The 27863-nt window shown below is 40.0% G+C and overlaps 1 protein-coding gene and 1 long non-coding RNA gene across 5 annotated transcripts in view; one reads left to right on the top strand and one right to left on the bottom strand.

Moving 5' to 3' along the window:
• The window catches only part of LOC306656561, a 269197-nt gene that overhangs the window by 113670 nt on the left and 127664 nt on the right, over positions 1 to 27863 (bottom strand). The window lies entirely within an intron of this gene.
• STK39 (serine/threonine kinase 39) overlaps positions 1 to 27863 on the top strand; it is a 307203-nt gene that overhangs the window by 277447 nt on the left and 1893 nt on the right. For 3 of the 4 annotated variants that reach the window (XM_079131858.1, XM_079131856.1, XM_079131859.1), the window contains 2 exons: positions 17786 to 17850; positions 26365 to 26593. In XM_079131858.1, the coding sequence (XP_078987984.1) occupies positions 17786 to 17850; positions 26365 to 26439 (140 nt within the window). In that variant the 3' untranslated portion in view covers positions 26440 to 26593. Of the gene's footprint in view, positions 1 to 17785; positions 17851 to 26364; positions 26594 to 27863 lie in introns of those variants that run through there. The other variant, XM_079131857.1, reaches the window with a different exon arrangement.

The raw sequence follows: 27863 nt of genomic DNA, 5'->3' as shown, positions 1-27863 counted from the left end.
AAATTGGTAAATAATACAAACTCTGTCGCTTCCATCACTACCTTCTATTCCAGTGATACTTTTTTTCCTTGCATATTAATAAAGATGTAGCGTTAATCTATGGGGGGAGAAATTTTCCCCTTACAGCAGGGAAAGGTTTTTTTTAATCTTCCTTAAAGCACGAAAATAAATAAATAAATAAAGATGTAGAAGCATCAACAGCAAAATAATCCTCAAAGCAGCTTTACTTTGCTACAGCTTTAAATGGGACCAGCTGTCAAATTCTTGAGTATTGAAGTGTTTGAAAAATCTTGGCTGAAAGGAAATAAGATCAAAACAATGATGGTATTTCATGGTGGGAAGTGTTAGCTCCGGTTCTCTCTAAAGTGGCCATGATGGAGAATATGGAGGACTTTTTGATGTGTTTCACTCTGTTTCTGGGTTCACTATTTGGGTCCCCAAAGTGATCTTCACACATGCCTCATGACTGCTTTGCAGGAGCATAGGCAGCCTGGGATGAGCTGCAAGTCACACTGGCACCTGCTCTTTGATATGGGGGAGGGGACCCTTGCATACCACCAGTAGTACCTTTCAATTCCTGACTCTTATTTTAAGTACCTATCTTAGAGCAATAGCCATCTGTTTTAAGAGAGTAGATATTGAGAGGCAGCATGCACTCTGGCTATTTATACAAGTGATGGGAAACAAAACTGCATGTGCTAAAATTCTGCATCAGTCTCTCACAAGCTGTGTAACCTTGGGCAAGTTGCTTTAGCTCTCTGTGCTTCAATTTCCTCTGTAAAATGGGGTAAATACTAGGTTCAGCCTCACAGGGTGGCCGTAAGTATTTAAATCTAAAAACTTAAGTTATCATTGACCACTAATAATAGGGTTTTTTTTTTATTCTGAATTATTTCATTATACTAGTTTGTGGAACTTCTCAAAGTCAAAATGAGGAATTGCCAACTCAGGTACTTGTTTAACAAGTAGTCATTAGCCATCAGTGAAACTAAAATCTCACTAAAGGGAACATAGACATGGCATGGGAGTTCCATTACCCTTTGGGATGTTGAATGCAGGGCAGGTCTGTGACTATAGTGCAGAAAGGACTTTGTGACTTCATCAGGATTTCAGCCATCTGGGGTCGCCCCTGCCATGCCACACCTGGGAGCTGTTTAGGGTCTCAGCAGACATCTCCCTAATGATTTGTTTTGTTGAATTATTGGATAGCCATGAACACTGCAAGGAAACATAGAAATAATAGTTCTATTTATTCTCAGGATTGGCATATCTTTATTTTACCATAAATACTCCAGAGCTTTCTATGGTTTTACTTCTAAAAATACCCTGGTTCTATAGAAGCTTCTATAAAGAGGAATGATGTTATCACAGAATTTAAAAAGACTGCGGAGTATAGACATCCTCACTCTTCCACAGTTGGCTAATCTAAGTCTGTTAATCCTCTTCTTAACACCCTAAAAGTAGAGGATTATGATAAGCCCAAGAAAGGGGCTAGGAGGAAGGCGTCGGCTTTGTAGTAGACCTGTGGTAGGCTGGGAACTGCACTGTCTCCACGTGTGCCCTGTCTTTTGAATTGACTTGAGTTGCAGCTCACTGTTTTGGAGTTGATTTTTTTTTTCCCCCCCAATGGTAAGAAAAAGCCAGATCTGCCTAGAGGTAATGAGGTCTGGCTGCCTTAAGTAGCACAGGCATAAGCAGCGCCATCTCGTTCTCTCTGTGCTACACGTGCAGCCCAAAGCCTTGTTTGCCCTTTTCACTGCTGTCAAACACTCTTCTGATTTTTATTCCTTAGTGCATTATTGATGATCATCTCCAAGTCATCATCTGTCCCCTGGCTCCTCCTGTGTATTTTGATTGCTTGTGACACCTCTCCACACCTACCCTCATTACCGCACATGCGTGAGCCCTTCTCCGCATCCTACCAGTGCCTCCTTCTCAACCATAGCCAACAGCTTTATTGACACAGCAGCAATCTCCCTGCATCTCCTAAGGACCTCACGGTGTTCCTTTCTTGTCTATTTCCTTGCCAGCAGGTTTTGTTTGTCTTCTTCTGTATTTTATTCCCCAAATCAATGTGATGTCTATTCCCCGCATTTTTTAACCTGGAAAGTCTTGCTCCATTTGTTGTGCTCAGGTATCTAAGGCTGCAAGACAGCAAATTGATGCCCTTCATCTATTAGGGAAGGAGTGGAATTCCAAAATTCAAATCATTTTCTTATGTTTGATCTGTGTGTAAGGAACTTGTGGTGTCTCATCCCTCTATAAACATATAACATTTCTGAAAGTTCAATTAGTTCCAACTTCAGAAGTTTAATTATCACTGCAGGGTCCAAAGCAAAAGTCAAAATGATTGTTCCCTGGATTGCATTGGTTCTCTAGGTTTTAGCATAATAGTGATCTAGGCCCCCTTTAGTCCTTAGAAATCCAGCACATCCTTACTACAATTTGCCTCCTTTCTTCTTCCCTTTTTCAATTTCTGATAATGGCAACAACAACAAATAATCTCTTTCATGATCATGATTGTAGTTGGCATTAAGGATGATGTTCCTGATGCATACATTTAAGAGGGTGTCTGTTTCCTCCATTTCAAACAAGACTGGAATTTCTAATAAATCAGTTTATTGTACAAGCTACTGGTGCTGGCCATGTACCTATAACAGGTGAATTCCAATCTACAGAAATACAAGTGGGATGAAGATTTAGAAGAGGGCTGAGATTATGGCTCAGGGATCGAGCACTTGCCTGTCATGTGTGAGGCCCTGGGTTTGATCCTCAGCACCACGGGTAAATAAATAAATAAAATAAAGGTCCACTGACAACTAAAATAAAGACTTAGAAGAGCCATGACTGTGGATGCTGTGACATATGTATTTGGCATACCAAGTATTTCTTTTCTTCCCAAAATAATGTTTCATTTAATGAATGAGATAAAAATGAAGGCCATTACAAGAGTGAGTCTTGGGCTGCTAAAAGTTTTTAAACAAAGGTGTTTCAAAGCTATTGCATTTCAAAAGTATTTATTTTTGGAAAATACCTTCTATATTATGGTAGATGCTGAATGAATATTTTGATTTCCTGAAGCATGCAAGTTAGTATTTGTTATTAATAGTAATGCATGTATAGAGTCTTTTAGGCTATGTCTTACTATTTATGTAGATAACCACTTTTCTCCCAAATTAATGTTGTGTATCCACCAGGAGTTCAATAAGGCTAGTGGTTTCATTAAGATACACTGCTAGGTAATATAGTTGTAACCAGTGTACTGTGGAAATGGGTAACTATAAGATTGGAACTTCCTTCTATATACAATCTCCAATGTAGGATAAACAGCTTCCTCTTGATCATAAGTGATACACAGACAGCCCTGCCTGAAGATGAAAGGCTCAAGCCAGTAACCCCAAGATGTCCCTTCAGTCATGAGGACACATCATTGCTGCTTTTCCCCTACTAAATTTATTCATGCAGTGTTGTATGAAACAAATACAAAAACAAAAAGCAACTTGGAAGTTCTTCCACTGAAGAATGATTTTCTTCTAGTGTAGCTATATCCCTCTACCACACCCTCCCGTGCCACAGATTGAACCCAGAGCTGTGTGCATGCTAAGCACTGCTGTACCACTGAACTACACCCCAAATCCCTATTTGCATCTTCTTTGCAGTAATGGATCTTCTCTATTACTTCAGTGTTAAGAGAACAACATCAGGAAAGAAAAATGAATTCCCTGATAGAGGATTTCTTATCTGTCAATTAGGGTAGTAAATACATTGAGGTACAGTAATTTCTCGATTCACAAATCATCTGGAGGGAAAACCTCCCCTGCATGTAGTTCATTGCATTAGAACACATGCACTATGCACACAGGTGTCTTCAATATATGAGGTAGCGCTGCCTGAGACTCTTCAGCCAGGTCCTTAAAATGCCTCCTTCACCTTGTCTTAATGTCTCTTTACACTTGAGTGAGAATATCATTCTACATGGGCATTAATTATGAAGACTGATTTTATGTATATAAAGCTTTTCATTCTAAGACATAAAAAAGTTAAACATATTTAATGATAAGCTTAATCCCAACCAGCAAATCATGACTATTAACATATTTTTATCTTTTTGAAATTCAAACTAAAATTTTAGATGTTTCCCCCCAAACTTTTTATAAATACTAACATTTTAAAATTTCATTTTTAATGGATGTGTAAGATTTTGATACATATGTACATTGTGTAATGAAATCAATATGATTAGCCTATCTAGCAATAACATTTTTCAGTGTGTATAGTTAACATTGTTATTAACTAGAATCATATTTAAAACCTTTGACTATGAGATAAAGTTCACAGTCTTTGGGGGAAAGACCTAGAAGATTAAACTGTGTCAAGCTGGGCATGGTGTTACATGCCTGTAATCTCAGTGGCTGAGGAGGCTGAGGCAGGAGGATTGTGAGTTCAAAGCCAGCCTCAGCAACAGCAAGGTGCTAAACTACTCAGTGAGACCCTTTCTCTAAATAAAATACAAAAAAAGGTGGGGGTGGGGACTGGGGATGTGACTCAGTGGTTGAGGATCCCTCAGTTCAATCCCTGATACCAAAAAAAAAAAAAAAAAAAGAAAGAAAGATTGGACTGTGTCAGTATATCCACCTGTGTCCCCCTGCCCCCCAGCTCCATTCCTCCTCCAGGGTGCTGGGCCTCTGCTTTCAAGAGGCGTATTAAGTGTGCCCTGCTCCTGGGATCTGACCTAGACCTCCCAGGCACTGTGCCTCTGGAAGTTGTACCTTGCTCCTGCTCCTACAGGTGCTCTCCTGGGAATGTACTGTATTCATTTGTTTGCAAAACACAAGGCGAAGTTTGCATTACTTATGTTTATATCTCTCCACAACTAGCAGAAACACCAGCTTATGGTACACACGTTATAAAAAATCATTTAGTAAAGTAATGATCATAGTGCACATATTAGAATACAGGCCTGTTTTTTTTTTTTTTTTTTTAACCCATGCACCTTAATAGGCAACAATTTGAACTTCCTCATATGCAGTCTCTCACCATCCCACCCTCTTAAGGTCCCGCAACCTTGACCCCAATTCAGAGAGGCCAAGTTCTCTGTGTGCTGTCTTCATGAGCTACTTTTACGTGATAAAATGTACAATCTGAAGAGTCTTGAAGAAGTACTACTGCCTGTTCCCTGAAGATGCCCAAAGGTTAGAAGCAACTGAATTTGAGGCCAGAAGGCTTTTGCATTTTCAAAATGGACTGGAAGCAGGTTAGAAGCAACTGAAATTTGGGACCAGAAGCCTTTTGCATTTTCAAAATGGGCTGGAAGTGGGCATGAAAAGGCAGAACTTTACTTAAATCCCATAGTGCATATTAAGAGAGAAAATAACTAAGGAAGGTTGTCAGGATAGAAGGTGTAACCTGGCAATGAATCCCCTACCTCCAGTATCTGGGAAATCATGCAGAGGGAGCATTGAGGAGGTCTCAGGTTGGGTGCACTGTAATCAGGAGGCACACACGGATGACTGAACTCTTACTAGATTTAACCAAATTGAAGAGACAGAGTGAACCCACCACTCCCCTCCCCAAAGAAGAATAATTCCATTTCCACTAGTTTCTAATAGCTTACAGTTTATATTGTATGAAATATACCTTTCTACCTCAAACTTAGTCACAGATGCTTGGAAGCATTAACGTATTATCCTCAATATAACATGCCCCTAGTTTATTTTTGTTTGTTCATTCCACTCTTACGTGCTACATTTTGGGTATATAGCAGTGAACCCAGCATTTGTCTCTGTCCTTGTGTTACCTTGGCCATTGCTGGTTTGAGAGAGGGAATGAGTTTTTAAGCATCTCATGGGTTGGGGCGGTTATCTCTGTAGGATGAGTGGGTAGCATAAAGGAGAAGCTGGAGATATGAAACTATGAGCTTTTATAACTTCATCCTGATCAGTTCTGCTAATCTTCATCTCTATGGGAGACAGGGAATGGCTTCTGAAAGGTGCTTCCTATTCTTGGCCAACCAGGCATGCTCACAGAGGTTAATTCATCCCATGCCTACTGGTGCCAGGTGCATGTTGGGTGCTGACTGGGAACCTGGAGATGACAGATGGGTCTACTGTACAGGAGTCCCAGTCTGGCTGCCTTGTAACTCAGATGTCTATATCAATTTATCATCCAAACTAGGGCATTTTGACAGTACAGGGTAAAAAGGCATCCCTTTCTGAGTGACACAAACATTCTTTCTGCATCTGCACGGAGTCATCTTTTTTGGGAACAGCCTTCTGCAAGTGATTGCCGCCTCTCCAAGGAGATTCTGATGCTTCTTCAGCCAGCTCATGTTTCCAAGTCTTGGGTGGCATCAGTGAAAATGATTTCAGCTCCCAGGAGGGATGGGGATTTGTGTGGGTTCCATGGCTTTCTGGAGAAACAAATCCAACTCTTAATTTTGTATTAGACATGCACTTTTTGTATTTTGTTTTACTTGATTCTTTTTAGTATATAAAATACCAGGATATACCTTGACATAATCACAAAAGCACGGAATCCAGCCCATTCTGATTCAGTCCCCAGCATCCCCTCCCCTGCTCCCCACCCTCCACACTACAGATCCTTCCTCAATTCATTTACAGTGTGCTTTCTTTCTTTCTTCCTTTAAATTGGTGTCCTGTGACTACACCTGTTGTGGGGACCCACCGTGCCACACCCATGCACACACATAAGAAAGTTCAGTCAGATTTATTCCATTGTTCTTCCCTTTTCCCATTCCTTCTTCTTCCTCCTCCTCAATCCCCTTCAATTATTCTACTAATCTTTTCTCTATTTTGATGAAATTCCCTCACCCCTCGCACTCTACCAACTGAGCTATATCCCCAGCCTCATCCTCTTTCTTTCTTGTTTTTTATCTCTCCCACCCTTATTTTGAATTAACTTCCACATATTAGAGAAAACATTCAGTCTCTGGACATGCACTTTTTAAAAGCTCATTGATGTCAGAGAATTCAATGCAAAATAAAAGAGGATTAACAATCAAGAAAATAAATAAATAACTGTAGACTTACACCATACAACAAATGGCAGGACAACTATAACAAGTGCCCCTCTGTGCCCTGTGGCAGGACTAGGGAGGTTTTAATTTCTGCATATATTTTATGTTTATTAACCTCTGATTTCACTGTTCCACCAATTGGTGTCCTAATATCTTCCTTTGTCTCTCAGGCCTTTTGATGACCCTCAGTACAACCAGCTGGCCCCTCAAATTTCTGGCAGGCATGGACTATTTCACTCACCCTCTCCCAAACCAGAACCACTTAGCAGCCCCTTCCTACTTCTGTCTTTCAAAAAGAGGTGCAAGCAGCCTTGCTGCAGGAAAGGGACATGGTGGCAGTGGCTGCGTAGGGGAGGTAGAGACAGAGATATCACAGTGATCTCCGGCTTTAATCCTGTGTTAAAGTGAGACTTTGTTCAGTATGGTTACAAATTTGAAGCTGGAAATACATAGTAAAAGTTTGCCAAACCCATCCCAGCTTGTATTCTTGAAACAATTAACAGTAATTTAATTAAATATGAAAAATGTGGGGCAAGTGTTAAATTGGCTATGACAGTGCTTCTTAGACTGGGATGTAGCTCAGTTATTCAGTGATAGAGCACTTGCCTAGCACCTGTGAGGCCCTGGGTTCAATCCCTAGAGAAGAAGCTTCTTTTTTAAAATTTTTTGAATTTTTTTTAATCCCAGGGATTGAACCCAGGACCCACGCATGCCAGACAAGCACTCTACTGCTCAACTATCACCCAGCCCTTTTTATTGTTATTTTTTAAATTTTGAGACAGGATCTTGCTAAGTGGCCCAGGTGGGCCTGGAACTTGCGAACGTCCAGCCTTAGTCACCTGAGTAACCTGGATTTCAGGGGCACACCACCACTCCTGGCTCTTAGCAAAGTATTTGTTTTTGGTATCTCATATAGGCTTTTCACATTCCTGTAATTTCTCTATTCATCTCTTATTCTCCCACTGATTGTGAAGTTTCTGCAAAGAAGTTCCATTTGATGTTTTACCTTGATGTTGGCTCTTGTAGCACACCTTGCTGGTTTTCCTATAGAGGATTTAGTCCAAACCACTCCAGCAAGAATGGTAGAAGGAAGAGGGGCAGGATACTCAGGGGAAGTCTAAAACAGTTCTACTCAAGGTGTGAAGTCCTCAGTGTCAACCAGCTGTTTGATTAAGCACACTGTATCACTGTTTTGTTATTGTTGTTGTTTCATTTTTGTAGCACAAATTTTTCAGTGAAGGAAATAGCAGTTGATTTACATTCTGGTACATACTCTATACCTCATGTGGATCTGTGACAAATATTTTGGCAACTGGCTACTTTGGGCTGCACAGGGAAAATTATTTTCCAAAGTCTCATCTTAAATATTAGAAATAGGATTAGATTTTTAAGTCGTTAGATTTTAGGCCTAGTTAACTCTTGAGCTAATTTGATTCTTTGTTATTAAAGAAGTGAATTATCCAATCTTGATCTGTGTCTCATAACTCTAATTTTTTAACCTTTTTTTTTTTTTTTAGTGGTAGATGAACACAATAATTTTATTTTTATGTGGTGCTGAGGATTGAACCCAGTGCCTCACACATGCTAGGCGAGCGCTGTACCACTGAGCCACAACCCCAGCCCCTCATAACCCTAATTTTAAAGGGTTATGAATAAATCATAAAGAAACAAATAACTCAAGACATGAAGATAAAGTAGATGCCCTTTTCTGGCCCAGTGCCACATACTCTGAGCCAAGGTGGCCCCTCCACATGCCTGGCTGCATGTGCAAGAACTATTTCTGGGGCTGGAGGTTTAGCTCAGCGGCAGAGTGCTTGCCTGGCATGCTTGAGGCCCTGGGTTTGATCCCCAGCACCACAAAAGTAAAAGAAAAAGTGGAAAAGAAAATGCTTCTGTTTGGAAGGCTGCCACCACGTGCTGGGCTCAGAGTCCTTCAGGTTTCTCTAGGCTTTGTGCTTGTGCCAGATGGCTCTGCCTCAGTTGGCTGGGTTGGCTCATAATTCAGGTAGTGTTCCTTGTATCAGTGTATTTACTGTCTCATTAATTTTAACTTTTCCAAAGCTTTTCCCAGTCCAGAAGCCACTAGGCTAAATCTCAAGCTTTGTGTGTCCCATTAATATGTGACTATGTGAATAACTTCTCTATAAAACCATCAAGGTAAAATGGAGAGCGATGATAAAAAATGTTGATCCCATGAAGTGGAGCATTGCTTTTCATTTTCCACTGCTGTATCTCCTCCTGATTAGAACTTTTCTGCAATTTGTGTGATTTGACAAGGTTGTGAAGACAGCTTAAAGCTTATTTCTGTGTTTTTGTTTTTAATCAAGTGATTATATGGATTGAGGGAGACACACATTATTTTTAGTCTTTTATGTAGACTACACTGGAGAGCAGTTTGGCCTGTTGTTTCAGTTATAGTACTTGCTGCCTGTGAGTCTTCAGGCCCTCAACAGTGGTTGTGGGGTTGTCAGTAGAATGCCTGAGTGCTTTACTTTCACACCTTAGATGCGGATAGTCCTGCTGATATTCTCAGAATATGCTCCTGGGTGTAAAACTCTTACTTGGGAATCTAGACATCTAGCAAAATTAAATAAGACCTTGCCACAGTCTGTAAAGGCCTGGGAAAGCTTTCCTTTCTGCCTTTAGAAATCAAGGAGGAACACATTTCCTGTGTTATATATCTCTTCTGCCTTTCATGATACATTCACTTCCTTTTCTTCTTTAATTCTACTCAAATTCACCTGTGCATCTAAAATCCCCAGTGGAAGAGCCTTGAGGTTTCTGAAGCTGCACAAGTTGCTCTAGGAGATTTTCCAGGATGTGGACTGATGCCACTTGAACTCTGTCTGATACCTGTTTGGCTGGGTGGAAGTCTGACAGGCACTTATCTGATGAAGAAACACCCATATTTCCTTAACAAAGGCAACAAAAACCACATTTACATTACTGTCAGAAAGTAGCCCTAAAAAGACACTGCCAACTATGCACATGAAAAGATGTCCTGTTAGGAAAATTCAAATTAAGACAATTATGAGATACCACTGTGCCTTTATTAGAATAACTAAGATTAAACACTGATCATACTAAATGTGGGTGTATATATAAGAATCCTGGAACAGACAGTGGTTATCTGTGCTAAAGTGAGTACATATTATATGATTCTATTTGTTTAAAATATTAGAAAATGCAAACTAATCTATAGTGACAGAAAATAAATCTGTGGTTTCCTGAGAGTAAAGAGAGGGACAGGGAGGGGAAGGTGGGAATTACTGAGAAAGAAACTTTTGAAGGCAATGGCTATGTTCTTTGTCCTGATTTTGGTGATGGTTTCACCAGCGTCTGTAGATCTCAAAACTTATATTCTATATTTGAAGTTATGTGCGGTTTAGAGAATGTCAGTTATACATCATTAAAGCTCTTATAAAACAAATAAAAGACCTCACCTCTGAGTTTCTTATGTCAGTATAAGAAAAGATATTAGGAAGCATTTTTGGTGTTAAGATTTTAAAGGACATGGCCCCACCAAGATCTGCCAAAAGCTATATATCCTCTCTCTAAAAATGTGCACACAGGTTATATAGCTCAGTTAGTAGTGTGCCTGAGGACCTGGGTTCAATCCCCAGCACCACAAAGAAAACAAAAATGTGCACACAATTTAAAAGAGTTCTAAAACTGAAAACCTAGGTTTCCTATAGAGTTCTTCATATTTTTGAAGGAAACAAAGTAATTTTCAACAGTTAATGTCTCAGAGCTATGATCCTCTTTGTTTTTCTAAGTGAATAACTTAATTCTTCATCTCAAATAAATGTTGGTGATTCCCAGCAAGGATGACTTTAAAGTTTGGACATCCTTTGTGGGGTACCTGTAATCCCAGCTACCAAGTAGCTGAGGCAGAAGGATCACTTGTTTGAGGCCAATCTAGGTAACTTAGTGAGACCCATCTCAAAAGAAGAAAAAAGGAATTCAAAAAAATAAATTTTAGCAATCCTTCACATGGTATTTTTATTTTTATTCATTTCTTTATTTATTTTACTTTCTTCATTTTCATTCTGTAGAGGAATTGAACTATAAACTCACTGGTATATTACCACCACTAGCTAAATGAGGCTACGTTTTTATTGATTATACAATTTCATTGCTTTCAAAATGAGCAATAATAACATAATGATTATTGGACATTTCCAGTACCATGCTGCCAGCCAGTTCATAAAACTCTACCTTAAACACATTAAAGGAAATTCATGATCAAAATACCAATTTTACGCCTATATTTTAAAGGACAGATTCAGTATGAGTCAGTTTTGCTATGCCAAACTGCCTCAGATTTTCACACTGAGCTCACATAGCCTAAGATAATGCTACCAAACTGGAATTTACCCAGACCTTAAGGAGAATAGCAGGCGTATGTCTTTGTTTCTTTTATTTTCCTTAATTCCTTCCTCCCATATGTAAATAATACTAATACTCAAGTCTTTTTGACATTTTGCTTCCAAAAGTTGCTTGCTTGTAGTACCTGTTATATTCCTAGAATTTCTTCTAACTTTTGCTTTTTTTCACCATCCAAAATTTTAATTGTGAAATGCAAAGAAAAATTACAGTAATATCCCATTTTCTGCCAATATTTTTTCATTTGCATTGTCTCATAAATTTGGTAATGTGAAACACACTCTAAGGTGACTGTACTGTGTCTGTCCATAGGCATAGTCTTAGACTTTTCCAGGAAAAAGAATCAGAGGCAGAGATTTGTATGCAGGTAGTTTTTTGAGTAGTACTTTCAAGATCAATATCTGTAAGGGAAGAGAAGAAGTAGAGCTTGGCAGATGGAGAAATTGAATTGTGTTGCAGCTACAACAGAGACCTCCGTCAGCAAAGGGAGCTTTGAAGCTGAGATGCCCCTTAGGACTGCTCAGCCTTGGGGCAACAAAGCCTTTTACTCTTGTGACCGGTCACTGAATACAGGCTGCTTCTGGAAAAGGGACCTGAAGTGGGCTGAGACAACCTCTGTGGCCAAGGGGAGTTCTCAAAGAGGGACTAAGCTGAGTTATCAGCCACCAATAGCCCCAGCAGATAGGAGGACAGTGACCTCAGATTCCTAAAGAAAAGGTTCAGCTAACACAGCACAGTATCACTACAGTCTACCCTTCGTACAGCTTAGATGCACCTGGGAACAGTTCTTCCAGAACTGTTAGTATTTTTTCCTGGTGGAGTTGTAAGTGGTAAGATTAGTGACATGAGTTATGGTCTACACCATAGCACCTAGTCCTCAGCTGCACTGATACTCATCGTCTTCATTCTCTTCTAACCACTATAGAGTCCCTCCATCAGGGCTAAAGCCACTGCTAGTTTCAGTGGTTTACCTGGAAGGGAGGATATAATCTAGACTCTTAAAAAAAATGAATGAAAATGGTGAACCTTTAAAATCATGGTTGTGTAATATATGATAACTTATAGTATAAGTATATAGTTTAAGTATGTAATATATTTAGTTGAGGTGAGCCAAGAGTTAATTTATCTGCTTTGGGAAAACTGACAGGATTATTGCTTAGGAGACACATAGAAATCTTTCTAAAATATGAATAATTCTTCTGTTAGAGAGTCTTAACCTGGGATTTTAGTGTCTTGGAACCCTCTAAAATTATATACAAACTTTTGCATGCATGCTTCTGGGGAGAGGGCCTATAGGATTTTTACCAACTTTAGCTGGGTGCTCTTGTCTTAAAGATTTGTTTGTTCACATAGTCATGTATTCAATACAGAGTTACACACACTCTGCTGGGTACCAGGAGCATAGTAATGAACGAGATGGAGAAGGTTTCTACACTCATTGGAGTTTATGTTCTGGGCATGTGGAGTTAGGTAAAGAGCCACATCCAAAAGTAATTCATAAATATCTAATATGTCAGGTGGGAATAAGTGCTATGAGAAAGGGATAAAGAGTGAGGCAAGGTTAGGTTGGATGTGAGGTGTGGACAGGGCATCCGGGGACATTTGAGCAGAACCTGGAAGGGAGGAGGCAGGCATGGAGGAGGATCCCTTCCAGCAGAGGGCGTGGCCATGTCCCGCATTCTCAGTGTAGCCTACTTTGAGTGCTCAAAAGTCAGCAAGGAGGTCGCTGTGGCTGGAGCAGGGGCAAGAAGGGAGAGAATGGTTAGGGATGAGCTCAGAGATAGACCTGGAATTCAGGTCAGATGGGTTGTGAGGCCATTGAAGAGACCATGACATCCCCCCCACCCCCGTGATTCTAGGAATAGAACCCAGGCCTTGTACATGCTAGACAATCACTGTACCACTGAGTTGTATCCCCAGCATGAGACCATGCTTTTTACTCTGAACTGGAAAACCATCAGAGAGTTTTGAATAGAAAAGTAGCATTGTCTGACCTCATATTAGAAGGCTCACCTGACTGCAGGGTGGAGGCTGGCTGTGGAGCCGCAGTGGAAATGGAGAGAGATGGTGGCAGCCTCCCTTGGGTAGTGAAAATTCATCATTTTCTGTATATGAAGATATACTCTGTATATGAAGAAATATCTCTTTCTGAACTGTATCTTCATATACATTTATTCTGGGTTATCAGAAGGTTTGAGTCTGACCAGAAAATCAGATTGGTACCAATGTTTTCAGCACACACTGATAAGACCAGTGGCAGAGACCCAGAGAGGAGTATGGAGTTATGGACCTGTTCCTGGGAAGAATCAGGGTAGGAGATGGCAAAAGAAACACTGGGCAGGTACCTTGAGGTCAGACCACGATGACAATTTGGATGTTATCTGGAATTTAAGCAGTATTACCTAAGGAAGCAGCATGTTCTAATTCATGACCACAATTCTCTGAGTAACTGACAAGCGTGAGGAAGAAGACTATGAGGCACTGAGCAGAGGCAAGGAAAACAGTCCTGGGATCGTAGTGCCCAGGACAGAGATCATGAGCATGTGTTCCTTAATCACTTGCAGCATACAGAGCTCTAGTCTAAGCAGTTTATGTGCATTAATCTGATTAATCCCAAGACAACCCTATCAGGTAGGCTCCTTTACTGTGTGTGTTTCACAGATGTACTCATGCACAAAGAGGCAAGGCAAACCTGCCCCAGTTCCTGGAGGGTGCACGGCCCTGAGCAGGAGGCAGGACTTGAACCCAGATCTTCTGGCTCTCAAGTTCAGGTTCTTACACACTGTGCAGTGATGCACACTTCAGTGCTGCTTGTGAAGATAGGAGCCTGGGCATTTAGGGAAAAGAATGGGACCAATTCTTATTTTGTCTGAAAGTGAAATGTAAATGGCCATGATTTTGCATTGGTGTCACAGCATTGCCTCTGAGAAATGCCCCCTCATCTCATCTCCTTTTCTCCTAGCCTAATACTTGTGTTGTCTCCATCTTCCTTTGTCTTTTCATGCTGCCTTTCTGTATCAATGTGATGTTCAGAGCAGATGTTTAGGGATGTTTATTTGGATGAAACTGTACTTTGAAGTCATTGCCTTGGAAGGTATCCCAGACCATTCTTGCACCTTATCCTAGAATTTCTTACCATTTTCAGTACTGCAGACTCAGTGTCCATTGGTCCTCTTTTCCCTACAGCTTTTGTTTGGAACTCGCCTGAATTATTGATTAACCCACTGTCTCTGGAACATCAGTAATCTATGGATTGTTGTAAACTAAGCTGGTATCTGGGGAGAAAAGTGTGTCTTTTGACTAATTACTAGAATGCAGTCACAGACTATAAATAGTCATTAAATAACTGTTACTTTTCTGTCAAAATGTGGAGCATCTGAGTAATACTAGGAATTCATAGAGGAAACAGTGTCTGAATACCACCAGACTTACTTTTCCAAGGAAACCTGGGCTGCACTGTGTGTCCACTGATAGATCACCTCTGGACAATCTTTTTTCTTTCTCTGTTTAGATCCAGGGAGGTATTGAACATCAGTGCTTTCTCCATTTGGCTGCTAATAATATTATAACAGTTTGATAAAGTGTAATACCTATCACCTTAGACCATATGTTTTCCCAAAAGAAAAAAAAAAAAAGCAAATAAGAACCTCTATCCCTGACAGGTAATCAGTCCTATCATGTGATACAAGGAAACACAAACAGAAAACGGAGCTATAAAGCCCTAGTCTCAGGGCCCTCAGTGTATATTTTATTGTCCACATTTTCCCAAAGGACAGGGGACATCATTGTCTTCTGTCACTTGGGCCTGAAGTCCTGAAGTCAGTGGCCTGGGAAGGAAGATAACAGTCTGCACCAGAAACCAGGGCAGTGAGTTTTATTTGGGAAAACTGGGAGGGATTGCAAATGAGCTGATGGCCTGAGTAAGCAGGTCTGTGAAGCCCCTTAGTTTTTGGAAACTAGTGTCCTGCAAAGCACCAACTTGTGTTCACACGTGCACCAAAAAGCCCTCAAGTCACAACCAGCCCTACCCAGCCCTTCCTTCTCAGCTCACGTTCCAGGTAAGGAGCATTTTTATTTTTGAAATCCAGGTGCACAGTGAGGAGAAGGGAGAAAACAGTGACACCCATCTTTTTAATGAGCATTGCTACTGGAAGAGAAATTAGCATCACCCTGAATTTTATGTGATGTCAGTTAAATGAAGGTGTTTTATAGCACTTTACAACAAATTAGAATCAACTAAATTGAAAATAAGCCTAGCAGCTGGGATAAGTAATCAGGTAAGTGGCCAGTTTTGCTATTTTTGCTCTGAGCTGAAGACAGAATTTGAATTTCTAATGTCCTAGAGGTGTGGGACTCACAATTGGGGAGCCTGGATCCCTGGATGATTGTTTAAGATGTTAGCAGCTCAGTCATGCCTTCCAGTCTCCAACCTGCTTAGCCATTTCCTAAAATTTGGCCCTGGTACACACATGTGTGCACCACAGAAAGGGTCATGAATTAGTATAGGACACAGCCCTGCTTTGGGCTGAACATTGAAGAACAGCCTGGAAATAGATGACCCAGAACAATGTGACAAATCATCCACATTAGCCAAGAGACTCTAATGAAAGGACTGAAATTCTTGTGAAGACTTTATGGCTAGTCACAAAACCAACCCAAATCAGAGGAAATCTCAGAACACTTTTATGTTTTAAGAAAATGGGCTGTGTGCTGTGGTTTGCACACAGAATGCCTGACATCACCCACACTAGCCTCAGCAAACAGAATTTTAGAGCAGAACTTTTGGGAATCAGTGTTTCCTACATGAACTACTTGAATGGTTTTAGCATCTAAAGTATGTTCAGGAAACTTGAAAGGCCACAATGAGCTTAGTGGTGATAATCATTCTAGGGTGGTGGCCCAGCATTTACCTGGATACCTGATGTGTGTGTGTGTGTGTGTGTGTGTGTGTGTGTGCGCGCGCACGCGCGCACGTTCATGTGTGCACACACACACACGTGCCAGCTTGTCTGGGCAAAAGAAAAAGATGGGGGGGATGGTGCTGGTGAAAATGTAGCCCTGCAGATTGCTCAGAATGGAACTACTAAGAGGGTAACAAATGAAGATAAAATGATGCTTGTAATTATGGTTTATAAAGAGAAATAGGCCACATCGAATATATAATTTTCATTTTTTTCCTCCTCTGCAGCTGATGAATTAAATGAAATAAACTAATCTGCAGAAAATCCCTGTACTTAGGGTGTTTTCTGTCAACCTCAGAGAAAAATAAAATTCTCACAGATTTCCTTCTTCTTTCTACTTATAAACTTCCTATTCGAGACTCTCTTCAGAATGTTTCTGAATACTGTGTTCTCTTCAAATTTCTTTTATCAGAAAAATTCAGATAACTTTTTAGATATCCAGTTGCTAAAGCAGCAGATGATTTTTCTCATGACAAGTAAAAAATGATAACCAGGACCCTCCTCCCCTAATTTTTCCAGTAGTAGCTTCCCTGACCAGTAGCCCTTACGTGACTCTCCATGGATTATCCTTGAAGTTTGGATATGGAAGGAGCAGAGTTTTAAATTGCCATCACCATTACCTTCTGATAATTCTACTCATAAATAGTGCCCTAAATTAGAGGAGTAACCAGGAAAATCCAATGTGTCTGGTGAAGTATCGAATGTACCCCAACACGGTAGAGAGCAGGACAGGTCTCTGATGAGTCCCAAAGCTGGCACAGAGAACAGATCTTCAGTACTGAGCTCCAGGCTGACGGCCTCCAGTGCTTGACCCTGTTCCGCTGACTTGGGCCTTGTTCAAGGTGGCACTTCATTGTTTTGACAGATCACTGTGCTCTGCAAGCATGAAAACATACGCCTGAGTGGTAGAGGTTGTCTGCTGCATTTTGTTGCTCTGATAAAAATGGGTGCACAGAATCGAGTGAATTTATAGGCCAGGAGTTCAATGTGCTGACCTGTCATTTCCTGAAAAAGTTTTTTTGCAGTACCTCTCCTCTTTGTTTTTGTACTGCCCTCTCCTGGCTAATAAATTTCTTAGTCGTACTTAGAAAAACCAAATGGTTGAGACTCTGAGGGCTGCTATCATCTCTACTTTCCATTAGAAGTTAATTTCCAATTTTATTATTTGAAACGTGGGGTTGACATACAGTGATTAATTCAGATGCACATAGATACAAGATTGCTGAAATGATATATTCGTATGAGAGTAATTTGGTCATTTATATGGACTTTGTAATGTCTGAGAAAGAAATGATTTTACCGTTTATTGCATCATTAGCCAAATTTTCTGAATCACTGATGTGAAAATCCAGTGTCATTAGAAATAATCTGAACTCTTTGCTTCCATGTTTGTATCTTACAGTGGCTGCTAACTTACAGAAGATCGTAGATGATCCCAAAGCTTTAAAAACATTGACATTTAAGTTGGTAAGTGGGAAGCTATCGTAAAAGGGTAATATTTTGCCATATTCTTGACATCAACAAGTAATAACATAGTTTAATAACTTGCTCTATAATTTTGTTGTTTTGGGATTGATGTTTGCTTTCATCATTACTTCTCTGCGGCATTTGGGAACATTTTCTGATCATGAGTGGACATTTCCTCTGCCATGAATATCCTCATTCTTCCACCATCACATCTTAACTAAAGAGCAGCCAATTAGGAATCTTTAAGCCTGTGTGTTCCATTTGACTTTCAGTTTGTGTGGCAACTTGACCATATAGACAAAATTAAAGTCAATTCAAAGCCCCGCTCTTAACTAAAGCTTTCCTGAGGTAAAAGCCAAGTGGTTCTAACTTTTAAAAATAGAGGCTGATTGTTGTAGAAATGGCTTAGGTAATTAGAAGTGATTGCAGAACAGGCCACCGAAGGCTGGTGAACAAAGACATCACATTTTACACTCACCTTTCAAATCACAGCACAGGTTTCAGTAGAGAGCAGATATTCCAACAGTTTTTATGCACCAGTAGATTTTAAACTTATAGTCTGTATGTCCACAGAGCCACAGAGCTACAGAATACTGCAGTCATTGTGAAGACAAGAGATGATGGTCATCTCGGAAATGGAGAGAAGACCAGATATTCAAAAGTTGACTGTTGCCTGAAAGTTTTAGTGAACAGTACGTTAAGGCCGAATAAGTGGCTCATTTTGAAAATTATTAATTAATCTTATCAAGAACGAGTCAGAGTGCCACAAGCAATTTAGGATTTGAATTACCAGCACTTTGCTGTGCACAACATATATTGATGAGCTGCCTTTTTTGTCTCTTGTGAAAATTAAATGGAAAATGTGTGTGGCCAAAAATCCTAAATGATTAGTTATAGTAAATGAGAGCCTAGTGCTAATTAACTTTCTGGGTCTTGCTTTCATCTAATTTCAGATAACTAGACTATGTGATAAAAGAAAAACACAAAAGATTTTTCACAGAGAGAATATATCTGAAGACATTCTTTTTCTTTTTATAATAAAAGAACATTTTGTTCAGACAGAGTGCTAGATTAACAAGTTGCAAAATCCATCTTCTGGTTTGGGACTAATACTGTCACTTCTGTGTTTCTAATTTGCCTGTGATATAATGTCCCTTTATTCATTCTCTTATACTATCTCCAGAACATTTTCCTGATTTGGGATATGTAGACAAAGATAAGCATTTGAAGTTTTCACACTGGCTGCATACTGTCTTTAGGTAAACAGGAAGAATAATGTAACACTCTCCGTCATCTCCTTCTCCAGTCAGTTTATAAGTTTTGTAGATCTCTCTCGATTCTCTCAGCTTCTCATCATCTCCATTTCCAGCACCTTAGTAGAACACTGTCACCTGTAGAAACTGGTCTGCTGACATTTGACCACTGCCCAGCCCTATGGCTATAACCAGAGTAATCCTTCTGTAGTTCTAAACGGTCCCAAAGATGTTACTAGCTCTCCTCTCCTCAAACCCACACCCCTGAACATGCTTCAGACCACTCCCTGATCAGACCTACCTTGAGGTCCCCTGCTGTACCTTTCCTCTGGTTGTGGGTTCCTTTATGTCTTGGGAACCCAAGGCTCAGTGGGGTGCAGGTGGCCAAGATCACAACATGGAGGCTGCAAATTCAACTCCAGTCCAGCCTCAGAGCCCAGGCTCTCACTGTGCACCCCTAAAGGCAGCCCCCACCCCAGCCTCATGGTTCACAGCTCTCTGTTTCTTTGTGGATCCACCTTTGGATGACTGGACACATTGACCTAGGCTAGGACTAGTCTCCTTTGTACCTTACAGATTGAGCACTACCGCCTGGCCCAGCAGAGTCCTAGAAACAAATCCATACATGTGTTCCTTCCCGTTACAGCTTGACAGTGTCCTCGTGCGATATTCTCAGTAAATGGAAACTGATGGCTTTTTCCCAAAGATAGTTAAAGATGTTAAATAAAACCAAACTCAAGAGTGACCTTCTACTTCTATCACTTCACTCTCTGTCCAGTCCTCGTTAGAGCCTGAGAGGGTTTCTTTGTTGTTATCAGCAGCTGGCCAGGTTGAAATCCACTTGACAGAGCTAATTTGAACTGATTTTTGGCTTAATCTTCTGCAGGCCACTCACATCCTGATGAAACTGCAGAGATTCAAATGCATCTGCCTTCATTCATCAATTTGGTTATTTTATTGAAGAATAAAAGATCAAAGTATTTCAGCAGCACTTTTCCTCATAAGCTGCTGCCACTGCTGCGCATGATCCTTTTATCTCTCAGTTGTTTATCATTATTTTAATCTCAGAGGTTTCCTTGCTTTCTAAAGGAGAACGACAGGGGCCTGAAAATTTTCTGAAGAACGGTAGTATCTTGATACTGTGTTTTTTTTAACCTCACCGCACCAGGGCTTCACTCAGGCCGATAGGGGTGCTTTAAAAGAAAATCGCTAATGCCCAGATCCTGTACCAGGTCTCCTGAATATTTTGACATCGCTTCTCGGTGATTCCAGTGTTTAGCCCAGGCAGAGAAGCATTCCATTTGGAGATGGCTCTCACTGTCTCTCCTAACCACCACTTGGTTCAGGTTTGGAAAGTTGTTTGTCCTTGTCTTATATATCTGCTTATATAAGAATAACAATAGCCTAAAGAGCCAAGGATATTGGTTATATAAAAAAGTGTTCTTTTCCTTTTCCCCACCCAATGAAATCTTTAGCCTCTTAGTTGACAGATAAGATAAAACATGCTCTTTCCTTTGTGGTATGGCCCAGGGCTGGAGGATTAGAGTCTTCACTTTTAACTTTTGTTAAATGCATGGAGGGCATTTCAGCTCTAGTGTGAGCTTTGAGTTTGACTTATCAGCGCTGCATTCATGTTGTTCTAAGCCTTGAGACAGGTTTTTACAAATATTTTTATTTTTAATTTGATACCTTGAAATTTGTAATGTAGGTGAAACTTGGTGTTTTTCGATGTGAAGATTTTGAAATTGCATTAGTGAAAACTTGAAATGAAATATATTTGATTTACCCTTGAAAGAATACCAACTGAAGTACATGTAATTACTACCCAATGGGTGCACATTTACATGAGCATCGTAGATTTTAGTTGCTGAAATTTGATAATATTATATGCTTTGCAGTTAGAGATTTCATAAGCATTTTGGCAATTAATGACTAGAGGGCTTATTTTAGAGGGTGCTCAGGTGTACTTAGAGTCTGCAAGACTAAATCAACAGTTGCCAAAGTGCAGGTAAAGTTGAGACCAAAACCGGTAAAACCACCTAAGAGTTTTAACTTTTTACACATACTGAAAGGAGAGAACGATGTCACAGTGATCTTAAGGGAAACGGCCAGTTCAGGTAGGTTCATGAGGCAGCCCTGCGCCCTGTGCCTCCTGCTCCAAGTCTATAGCAGTGACTTTGTAAGGGTGACTCCCAGACAGGAAAGCTTGGAAAATGAAAGCTTGATAAAGATGCAAATGTTCAGGCCCCATCTGGGGCCCAAGGAGGGGGAACCTTGGGGAACCCCCAAGCTCAAGGAACTGCAGGTGATTCTGATACAGACTAAAGTTTGAGAATTGAGGCTTTGTGGGAAAGGGAGCTTCGTGCTTTGGGAAGTGCTGGAGTAGAGCAGTGGTCCTCTCTTCTGCAGCACCTTGGAATTATCTGAGTTGCTCAAAAAATCCCAGTGCCAGACCACACCCTAGACCAGTCCAATCATAGCCAGAGGGTGGACACAGGCACTGGCATGTCTTCAAATTCGTCTGTTCTGCAGTGTGTACACATTTGAGTTGGGGGAATTCTTCAGATTGGTGCTAAGCAACCACATCCTCAGCAAGTCCATGGGGCACAGACCATGCCACTGGCCTGGCAGGAGGATTTTTAGAAATCATAGTAGATACTGAATGATGACATGCATGATGTCATACGCTGTCACACTAAGTCCCTGACAGTGTACTTTTCTTTTGTAGGGGAAGCAAAATTTTATCCCTACCCTCTAAGAGTTTCTTGACTGGTCCTAAGAATTAAAGTGACAATTAAGAGGAAAGCACTTATATTTATTTAATATAAGCTGGATATGGTAGTACACATCTGTGGTTACAGCTACTCAGGAGGCTGAGATAGGAAGATTGCTTGAGTCCAGTAGTTCCACACCAGCCTGGGCAGTGAAACCCCATTTCAAAAAAAAAAAAAAAAAAAAAGTTAACATAAGTTTCGGGAACTTTTGTAAGAAAATGAAGACCCCAAAGGAAGCCATTAGAGTTGATAATTTATACGTGCAGTTGGACAAAGAACAATAAATTGTGAAAATGTTAGGAGGTAGGAAGGCTTGGAGGGGGACAATTAATCATGGACAAATGACTCAGAGCATAAGGGTTAGTTTAACAAGATTTGTACAGGTTTATCTTGGCTTTGACTCCCCACCTCTGGATCAGAGTACCTTCTGCCAGGTGCAGGGCAGATGCCTTCCACATGGGAGTCCCAGCTCCTGTTTTAGGAAGATCAGAATGTAATTCCTGCTCCTGCTATTGTTGTTTTTAAAGACTCATTCATTTAAAAGAGTCCACATGCCAGAGGGCATATTTTGGGGTGGCATGGTGGTCTGAACTTCTTCACTTCTGAAGCTGAGGTTCACAAAGCTGGGTCTCTAGCTTCTAAGGTTCCCTGAGACCCTTTCAGGGGATTCTGTAAGTCAAAACCCTTTTCATAACATTACTAAGATGTTACTTGCCTTTCCTACTGTGTTGATACTGGTGTAAAAGCCCCAGTGGGTAAAATTGATAATTTCAGCACTAATCCAGGCTGTGACCTCAAAGGGTACTATGGCCATTGCTCACTTACTCACTCATTCACTGAAAAAAGTAATGTCAGTTTTACTTAAGAATTTTCCTAATGAAGCACCCAGTGTTTTTTGTTTTATTAACTCTCAACTCGAGGACACATCTTTTTAATATTCTGTGAGATGAAATGGGAATACTTCTTCTTTAGTATATCAAATTACATTGACAGTGTCTAGGAAAAGCCCTTGTGAAATGGATTGGTTATGAGCTCAGCTAGCTTTTGTTCTGTTTTGTTTTTGTTTTTGTTTTTCATGAAACACCTTTTTTCTTAGAAGAATAACTGACAGTGTATTATTATTCACACTCAGGAATTTGGAAAACATATTTTGTTTTCCAAAATGAACACAGTATGGTTGACCCTTAAAAAACCTGACAGTATCTATTGCCCATAATAAATTTTGAGCTTTCAGGCAAAGACAGAATTTTGGAAAACATGTATCTGCTTGACATCCCCCCAGTACCTAAATAATTTTCTGAAGAGATTAGTGATGTGCAATATTAATGAATATGATTTGTTGACATTGTATAATGAAACTTTCATATCTTATCATGAAAAATGTCAACATTTGGAAGATCTGCAAAATGCAGTGATGCTTAAAATTCATGTGCAGGTAAAGGGTCCATTCAAAGGGCAAGGGAGACCAATGGATTTTAATGGAACAGAGGACGCAAAGTTCAATGCTATGGTTTCAGATTCCACGTTGCAGCTAACCTTTAAGAAAGTTTTGGTATAGCAGCCAACGATATCCACAACTATTCTGAAAAACCATTAGATACCCTTTGCTCTTCTAACTACGTATTTCTGTGAGGCTAGTACCTTCTATTAAGTAAGACCCTAAAAAAGTTTGCAAAATGGAAAACAGTGTCAACTTTCCCAAGGTTTTGTTGTTGTTGTTGTTGTTAATGGTTTCTTGGTTGGTCGGGGCTGGGGTGGTGGTGGCAGTGATTAGTTTTCATAAAAACTTTATATTAACATGTAATGAGTTTATTATTATTATTACGTTTAATGAATTTGGTAAGTATTTTTAAAATTACTTAATTTCTAAGTATGATAAATGTAATTTACATAAACATGTTTTGTTAATATTATCTTTTAATATTTTAAACATTATTTTAATAATTTCAAAATATGTTCACATTTTTTGTTTAATTTTTAAGTGCAATAAATAACAGCCTGCAAAACCACAAGGTTTTGGGGGTCCTCATTAATTTTTAAGAGTACCAGGAAATCCTGAGACCCAAAAGTTTGGTTCTCAGAAGATCTTTGGTCCCTTGTCTCTAGTTTCAGGACCATTTGCATGTTGCCCTTCTTCGTGTTGGAGGCTGAGGGAGACATGGGCCCAAGCTGGTTAGGAGAGGGCAGGGCGAGTACCTTGAAGCAAGCAAACCCACACGGCCTGTCCAGGAAACCGGCATGTCAGTGGAGCTGCCAGGCCTCAGTAACACAGTGGGGAACAGGGCCTATGGGAAGATACCCCATGGGATGAACCTGCTGTCACTGAAGTCCTGCTTCCTCTTCTTTCCATGAGAGTGGATTTCATATTTCTCTTTGGTTTCTCTTCAGTTTAACTACCATTGGATCTTTCGTTTTTATTCCTCATCATTTTATCCTCCTGATATCTGCATTGCCAAATCTCTGGTGTAGCTTTGACACTTTAAACAAACTTCACTCTTGCCAGTGACCTGACCTGACCCTTTTTTCACCAGCAGTGGCAGGAGTTTGTCCTTAGAGGTTTGTTGCTCCACCTCCTCATCCCAAAGATCATCTCTGCCACAGGCAGTGGGTTGAGTAGGTGATGTCAGCAGGAGCCACGCAGGACAGAAGAGAGGACTTGGTGGGTAGATGAAGAACCAGTGGCAGCAGGATGAGAGAGTAGGTGAAGATTCCAGGATTGATCAGTGTGACTGACACCACCAGGAAGCGTCTCAGTTTAAATGCCTGCTTGTGAAACATGAAGGCGCCCCTCTGATCTTATTGCCCTGTACCTCACTGAAGAGCTCATCTGTCAAGTGAAACTGGAGATCTCACTGGACAAACACAGAGTGGATGCTTTTCTCCAAATACTAATATTCCTACCTGTTAGACTGCTAATTTTCTTGCATAAGCATTAATAACTTACACTGAATGTAACTTTAAAGTCAGTTATTTACATTTTTAAAATAATATTTAAAGTATGTTCTAATTAACTGTTTACAAATGGAAAATGCTATAGTTCATAAAGGCTGGTTTTATGTACTATTTATTTAAATATCTGAAACACATACAAGTTACACAAAACAGGTTAATTGTGGTGATTGGAAAGAGTCCTTTTCCATGCCAAACAAATCACTGTGACAATAATTTTGCAGGAATTAGGCCCAGAGAAGGTTTATATGGTCCTTTGGTGATTAATCATCCATTCCCAGTCATCCATCAATTTGTTTCTTCTTACTTGTGGTACTTATATAATGTTCAATTCTAATCTATGTACCATAGCTTAGAATGATGATCTGAATGTCATGTGTGTGTATGTGTGTGTGTGTAAGTATAAAAGAAAGGGAAGAGTGGGTGACAGAGGAAGTAAAAAAAATTGAAAAGTTGGAATCATAGAGTGGTTTGCAGGGCATTGGCTTATTTCAAATTCCTTCTAATTTTGGAGTAAGAAAAATAATAAAGCCTTTGATGCTCTATAATGTTGTCCCTTTTAAGGCAATTAATATGTCCTAAAATATTACAAACAAAAATTTTAATGGGAAAGCACTGTAATAATAATCAGCTTTCTGTTACTGTAACAGAAAAGATAACCCACTTATAAAGAGAAAAGGTTTATTTTGACTCACAGTTTTAGAGGTTCCAGTCCACTATCATTTGACCCCATTACTCTGGGCACAGGGAGAGGCAGCACATCTTGGCAGGAGCACAATCAGAGCAAAACCACTGATCTCATGGTCAGGAAGCAGAAGAGTGTCCCTCTGTTCCCTTCAGAGGCATTCCCCAAAGACCTAACAACCTTCCACTAGGCCCCACCTCTTGAATGTTCCACCCCCTCCCAATAGCACCTCCCTGGGGACCAAACCTTTAACACATAGACCTATAGGGTACACTCGGCAGCCCAACTATAGCAAGTAGTTTTCCCTGCAAAACGTACTCTAGCATTAAAATAGCAGTTGTCTATAATGAGCCATCCCAATACTAGATGACTCCCTCCCTTCCAACTCCCTCCCTCCCTCCCTGTCTTCCCAGATTCACAGTAGAAGTGATGGGAGTTAAAAAACAAAATCACTTGAGTGACCTATTCGATCCCTTCTGCATATTTTCACAATGCTGTTTTTATTATTACGAAGAGGATCTAATTAGAAAGCACATTTAGAATAACTGTTTAGTTGTTGAAGAATCTTGAGCGCAGCCTTTGGCAGTCATGTCTCCTTAGCAGTTCAGAGCTGCAAGCCTGAGTGTGGGTGGCACCTCTGCTCTGTACTAGTTGGCACGATGACCAAATTCCCAACAGCAGTAATCATTCTAAAGGGTGACTCTTGGGATCTCTTCTTGAAAAGATGGAACACGTGGTCCCATTACAAACTGTGCCTTTGCTGGGATCTGCCCTCACATTAACAGGTTTTTAAATACCCACAGCAATGACAAACCGGCATTGAAGTTCTCGTTTTTTGGTTTCCCTTTTCCAGGCTTCTGGCTGTGATGGGTCGGAGATTCCTGATGAAGTGAAGCTGATTGGGTTTGCCCAATTGAGTGTGAGCTGATGTATGTTCCTTGCTGTCACCCCGATCTGTCGTGCCCCCCCACACCCACTTCCTGTCCACTTCCTCCCACCCCCTCACTCCTTGTCCCAGCAAAATCAGAAGATTGTGAAGAGGCTGGCTTCAATGAAATGGGATAAAAAATGATTTTTTAAAACTTACAACACTCCGAGTTCTGCTTTATTCTCTAGCAATCCACTGTATGAGAACAAGCAAATGCTACAGCTGCCTGACTGTTGCTGATTTTTCCAAAAGCTATTTAATATTCTTAGCATTCAATTCGGATAACCCTTAAATGAAAAGAATCTGAAATACACTCAGGTGGTCCTATTTACTGGCAACAAAAGGAATTTTCTATCAGAAGCCTATTTCTCCTTTCATTGTTGTTATTTCTGTTATAATACTTCAATTGTACATCTGACAATACTGCCTCTTTTATGTTGTACTTAGAAATTAATATACTTATAAAATTAAGATTTATTAGCCAAACTTGAATTCTAGTTTTAAAACTGACTGTGAATTTTATTTTTCATATATTTATGCATTACACACCTTAGCTATAAGAAAAAAAAAAGTTTTTGATTATATGCTTCTTGCAGTTAATCTCTTGTTATTTAAACAAAAAGTTTCAGGTCTATCTTTGGAGTATTTGTAAATTCTAATTTTTGAAATGATTGAATTAGGAACTTGGATGCTTATTATTTTGGTTCGTTTGCCTAAAAACCAATCTACAACCTGATTGTCTCTTGGGAGAGGGAGGTGCCTTGCATACTTTCACATGGAGAATGTGCCTGAGGCTGCTTTCCTCTGGAATAGTCTCAGATCTAAAATTTCCTCTACATAAGGTGGCATATGTAAGATCTGCTTCATTGGAACGTTTAGAATACTATAAAAAAAAAAATGTTGCCATTCTGTTAGGTTGCTAACCATCTCTGATTTGGCTCTCCTTAAAAGATAGGATTTGTTATTCTAAAAGTGATAAACTTGAAAATACCAGAATCTGAGTTTTACTTGAAATTCTGCAGAATACCTAGGTGGAGTGAAAATAATAGAAAGGGTTTTGTGCAATGACTAAAAGGTAAAATACTGTTAAGTTTCAAGAATAAATACTTTCAACCCAAGTAGCCTTCTGCTTGACTATATATTCTGGAACTAGTACACCTTAGGATTTTCACAATTGGAAATTAAACTTTCAGGGAGGTGGGCTCCCAGGATGGCACCATGGCTCTTTCCTAGCTAACCCTAGATACGGCAGCTCTTTAATGTACTTTAAAAAGCAAATATATATTACTAAGGAAAAAAGTTATTTATAATTGCCTTGTCATAATTGTTAAGGTGTTCTAGAGCCATTTGCATACAATTTAATGTAATTTCATTCCATTCTATTGTTTACACGATTACTCAAAGATGACTGCAAAGGTAAAAGG

This window comes from Sciurus vulgaris (genome assembly GCF_902686455.1).
Source record: "Sciurus vulgaris genome assembly, chromosome: 3".
Classification (NCBI taxonomy): Eukaryota; Metazoa; Chordata; class Mammalia; order Rodentia; family Sciuridae; genus Sciurus; species Sciurus vulgaris.
Note: the sequence above shows the minus strand (reverse complement) of the source record. Positions and strands in the feature narration are given on the sequence as shown.